This window comes from Sphaeramia orbicularis, chromosome 17 (assembly GCF_902148855.1).
Source record: "Sphaeramia orbicularis chromosome 17, fSphaOr1.1, whole genome shotgun sequence".
Lineage (NCBI taxonomy): Eukaryota > Metazoa > Chordata > Actinopteri > Kurtiformes > Apogonidae > Sphaeramia > Sphaeramia orbicularis.
In genome coordinates this window covers 56,921,048-56,926,776 of record NC_043973.1, presented here as the reverse complement: position 1 = coordinate 56,926,776, position 5,729 = coordinate 56,921,048, and the positions used below count along the sequence as shown (strand labels likewise).

Sequence of the window (5,729 nt, the reverse complement as noted above, 5' to 3'; positions counted from 1 at the left end):
TCATCAGCTTTTCAATAAATATTTTATAATTACTAACGCAAGAGTTGAAGCCACACCCCTTCTGCTGTGCATCATGGGACCAAACTTACAATATAAATAATTGTCAATGGAGATAAATTATTAACGTTTTAATTCTGTCCTCATTTATATGTTTGTCACTTTAAAAGATAACCTTTAAAAGTTCAGAAACTCAGTTTGTTGTAAAAATGCTACACAAACATCTGGACCAGTGTTCAACAGTTCCAAAATGGCTGCTGTCGCAACACAGTTCAAGTGTTTGGTCTAAAATTATTCAAGAGGTTTAGGTTGTATGGTTCCATGTTCAGATCATAAACAGTTACTATATTTATATATTTATTGATTTTCAATCTAATACTTCCATGGCTCCTAACCGGAAGAGGCGGGGCTTCGGCGCTACGATTGGAAAATCCTGATTGCACATGCGCAGTGCCGTCCGCCCTCATCACTTCCGGTAGATCCGGTGTGTTTACATCAGGTGGTTCTGTTCCACATCTGGACCATCCGCTGAAACCCGCCACGCGCCGCAGACCCACATCGGTCCACTCCACGCACACCGGAGACCGGAAGCATGCCCCCGGCCGCCGCCTTCCACGCGCAGCTCGCCTCCATCATGGAGGTGCTCGCGAACACGGCCGTGGCGGAGATCTGCGACCTCGTGGACAGCGGCTACTCGGTGCTGCAGCTGGAGATCTCACGGAGCCGCAAAGAAAACGAGCTGCTGCGGCGAAAACTGCGCCTTATGGAGCTGAGGGCCACGCGCGCATCCGCCCTGCGCGCCGCCGTCACGGCCAGCGGCGGCGGGGGGCTCCTTCACGCGCACGGGCGCGCGCGAGCTCAGCTGAGCGGTCACCCTCCCGGTAGAGGGCCGCGGAGGACCGGGGCCCCCGGAGGTGAGTCACCGACGGACCCTGAACGCTACAGCGATGGTGTGTTTAAGGACCGTCAGAGACCCGGAAACTGGGTCCAGAGTTCAAAGCAGTTCAGACTTAAGAACAGATTTGAGTTTGAGGTGGAGCAGTGGTGGTGATGAAACCTTACAACACTGATTTTCTAATGTCCTGCATCACACTGTTTCTGGTCAGACATTAAAAAATGGATTTCTCAAGAAATGAGTGATATTCCATGTTTGGAATTATATATTATTTTTTATATGGATAATTTGGCCTCATCTGTTTCAGATATCATTAATATAATTTTATCATTGGGTAAAGATCATATCCACGGTGCAAAATGGAGAACTAAAAAGCCCTCCTTTTCTGGATTTACAAACGAATTTAAAATGTTTGTCCTGTCCCTAAGATAATTAGAAAAAAAAAAAAAACAAAACTGCAATGAAAATAAGCCAGAACATTACTCGTTACTTACTATTTTAATTTCAAAAGTCTTCTCTGTTGCATCTCTGCTCCTTTACGTTAATTTAAATTGCCTAATGATTTGCACTGTATTAGATTTGAATGTATTTGTGCTCTTGCCCTATATATATATCCCCATGATTTTTGTACTTTATTTTATGTTCATTTGTATTTACTGTACTATTATCCTCATTGAGAGTTTGTATTTTTTCACAAGTTCAATAAAATTAAAAAAAAAAAAAAAAACCCAGTTCAGACTCTGATACCGATACTGATCTGTGAAAACTAGGTCTAGTCACATGTTGGTGAGACGTTTGTTGAAATGTTTTCATCAGTTAAACAGTTGAAGGTGAGCTTTCAAACCCTGGGTCATGTTACCTGTCCCTGTCCGTCCTCCAGGTGAGACAGTGGTGTTCAGTGTGTCCACCCCAGACCCAGACCCGGTCCCAGGTCCTGGACCAGAAACCACTCAGCAGACGGTGAGTAGACAAAGAGGAGGAGAAAGAGTTTACGGTCAACCTCCATGTCTGTGTCTTTGTCCTGGTTTTCTTAAAAATAAATAAATAAATAAATCACTAAAAAGCAACGGTATTAGAACAGTTTAACGAGACAGAAAAATGGAACAAGACAGAAAAATGGACCGCAAATACGATGAAAACAATAAAAATAAAGGAATGAGACAAAAACGACAGACAGTATGAAAACAGAAGACGGACATGATGTCAGGATGCTTTTGTCTCTTGTGTTTGGTGGACAGGCGTCTTCAGCTGACCCGGTCCAGTTGAGCCCCGCTGTCTTCAAGGTGGAGGACAATGACCAGTCCTGGACCAGACCTGAACCCAACAGTAAGTTTCACCCACTGGCCACGCCCACCTCTTTCTTTTTGCGGTTCTGCCATGGTAAATGCCTGTGAAATGAAGGCGTGGCTTGTGTTTATATCTAGGGGGCGGGGCCTGACGTCTGTTGTAGAGACGTAAACAGTGACGTTTTGGTACCAGGACAGTGTCAGATTTGAACAGTAGTGAATTGGACCCTAAAGACGCTAGTGGGAAACTGAAACTGAACTGAAACTGAATTTTTAATTCAGGTCAAACTCTTCCATAGTTTTAAAATGAATCAAATCTGAAGCTCCGCCTTTAAATTTGTTACTGGACTCTCACCGACACTTCAGCCCCCGTCGTTTTCCAAACAAATGTTTCTTTTCTTGCTCCAGGTGATTTCTCTCGACTCGTTGATGGACAGAACACAGAAACTGAAGCTCCGCCCCCAGTGACCAAACAGGAAGTAACAGATGACGCCATCTCGTCCTGCTCCTGGGCAAACAGTGACATCGCTCCGAGACCGGAAACCAGCGACGCGGTCGGATTCGACCGTCTGATGTTCGACCCTCAGCTCTCACACGGGCCCTGCTCTACCCAGAATGCTTTGGGTGAGGACCTTGGTCATCCGTTCGTGATGAACACCGGCGTGAGCGCGCCCGGTGACATGACAGCAGCCGAGGGCCCCCAGAGGGCGGGGTTAGCGCCCGCTGAGCAGCATCGCCCCGACAACATGGAGCTGAATGTTTCGATGAGGCCGGACGAGTGGAGACGCCAGGACGACGGACTCAGAGCGAGGTGAGACGGAAACGGACAAATCAGGAACCAGAGAATGTGTTCAGTACTGTTGGAAAAAAACCCGTAAATATGTACTTTATAAAATTTACAAAACAGAATAAGATGAAAACAACTGAATAAGGTTTAAAAACAGAAACAACAAAAAACAAGACAAACATCGTACGAAGAAAATGTAGCGTTAAAATCATTGTAACAAGATGAAAGCAATGCAACAAGACATGAAAGACAAACAAAACAAAAATGTAACGATGTAAAAAAACAAAAACAAAAACAAAGGCATCATAATAAGAAAAAATGTAACAAAATGAAATTATTGCAACAAGATGGAAAAGAGACGAGACAAAAACAACGTAACAAGACACCCGATGAAAACATCAAACAAGAAAAACATCAGGTCAAAAATATAAGGTCACATGTAACAATGAAAATAATTTTAAAAATGCAACAAAATGTTTAAAAAAAAACAAAAAACCACATAACAAGACCCAAAAGTGTAAGAAGATGTAAACACTGTAACAAAACATCGAAAGAAGACTAACAAAATTAAATTGTAACAAGATGGAAAAGACAATGGAACAATTTGAAAATATCGAAATGAGATGAAAGTCATGTAGCAAAACATAAGATAGAACAAAAAATATAAGAAAACAATATAAGACCAAATCAGAATGAAATGGTGAAAACATCAGAAAAGTGATGGGACCAGATGAAAACACAAAAACGTCCTAAGAAAAAACAACATAACAAAACTAAATTAATATAGCAAGATGGAAAAGACATAAGACAAAAACAGCGAAAGAAAAAAACAAATATAACAAGACACAAAAAACACCTGAAGAAAACATCGGAGATTTAAAAAAACATAAAAGGACAAAAATGTAAAATGCAACAAAAAAAATAATGTAACAATTCAAAAATGCAACAAGATGTTAAAATTGTAACAAGACGTGAGACGAAAACAGCGTAACAACATAAAAGAAAAAGTAACATATGAAGATGAAAACAAAAATGAGATAAAAGCATCAGAAGAAGAAAAGAATGTAACGGAAAAGACACAACATGAAAAGAACAAGACAAAAACGATGTAACATGTTACGAAAAATAAATAATAGAACGGTCAAATGCAACGAAATGTAAACATCGTAACAAGATCAAAAATAATGTAAGAAACAAAAAATAGAAAAAATAGTAAAATAGAAAAGATTGAGATGAAAAAACAAAACAAGATGTAACAAGAAATGGATCAAAAGGATGTAAAATGTAACGATAATTTTAAAGAATGTAACAATTCAAAATGCAGCAAGATGTAAAACTTGTAACAAGATGTGAGACGAAAACAACGTAACAACATAAAAGACAAAGTAACATGAAGATGAAAACAAAAACAAGATAAAAGCATCAGAAGATGAAAAGATCAAAATAATGTAAAATGTAATGAAAATAAAAATAATGTAACAATTCAAAAATGTAAACAGTAACAGTAAAAGATAAAAAACAAAGGAACAAAATAAAAAACTATAAAAGACTCAACATCAGATGTAAAAGATGGGACCATGTTTTCATTAAATGTCAGATTTACTGATGAAACTCTGAATGTGTCAGATTAAAGTGTGGGTTTGTGTCCACAGAGGCTCCGCCCACAGGGAGGACGGCAGCAGCGGTAGCGAGCGGTCGTTCGTCTGTAACTTCTGCGGGAAAACGCTGGCGTGTCTGAAGAACCTGAAGACCCACCTGAGGGTCCACACCGGAGAGAAGCCCTTCATGTGCGCGCTGTGCGGGAAGCGTTTCTCTGACTCGTCCAACCTCAAACGCCACCAGAGCGTCCACACCGGCGAGAAGCGCTACGGCTGCGTGCACTGCGGGAAACGCTTCGCCCAGTCCGGCTCGCTGAAGGTGCACATGACCGTCCACACCGACTGCAAACAGTTCAAGTGTTCCGTCTGCGGGAAGACCTTCATCTCCATCGGACACCTGCGGCGCCACATCAGCGTCCACACCGGGGACAAATGCCATGACGCCACGGCGTAACAGCGTCGGTGGGCGGAGTCAGAGGATTCCTGCGAAAACAATATACGAGACGAAACACAGCAGCGGATATAATAAAGAGTGGACTACAAATGGAATGCGTGTGAGGGGCGGGGTTTACTTATAATGGATGGAATATGTGCAAGGGGCGGGGTTTACTTATAATAATGGATGGATACGTGCGAGGGGCGGGGTTTACTTATAATGGATGGATACGTGCGAGGGGCGGGGTTTACTTATAATAATGGATGGAATACGTGTGAGGGGCGGGGTTTACTTATAATGGATGGAATATGTGCGAGGGGCGGGGTTTACTTATAATAATGGATGGATACGTGCGAGGGGCGGGGTTTACTTATAATAATGGATGGATACGTGCGAGGGGTGGGGTTTACTTATAATAATGGATGGAATACGTGCGAGGGGCGGGGTTTACTTATAATGGATGGAATACATGCGAGGGGCGGGGTTTACTTATAATAATGGATGGATACGTGCGAGGGGCGGGGTTTACTTATAATAATGATTGGATACGTGCGAGGGGCGGGGTTTACTTATAATAATGGATGGAATACGTGCGAGGGGCGGGGTTTACTTATAATAATGGATGGAATACGTGCGAGGGGCGGGGTTAGTTGTGCCTGGGGCGGGGTTTGTTTTACAAGGGGCGGGGTTTGTTGTGCCTGCACTTGTTCAACCATGTGATGACTTTGTC

The 5,729-nt window shown here is 42.4% G+C and overlaps 1 protein-coding gene across 1 annotated transcript; it reads left to right on the top strand.

Moving 5' to 3' along the window:
- Positions 1-439: 439 nt before the first annotated feature.
- LOC115437513 (zinc finger and SCAN domain-containing protein 2-like) lies at positions 440-5,143 on the top strand. The gene is made up of 5 exons (XM_030160739.1): positions 440-911; positions 1,773-1,852; positions 2,131-2,218; positions 2,587-2,989; positions 4,618-5,143. Exons 1-5 carry the CDS (start codon positions 590-592, stop codon positions 5,015-5,017), a joined length of 1,293 nt encoding a protein of 430 aa, XP_030016599.1. The 5' UTR covers positions 440-589; the 3' UTR covers positions 5,018-5,143.
- The last annotated feature ends 586 nt before the right edge of the window (positions 5,144-5,729 follow it).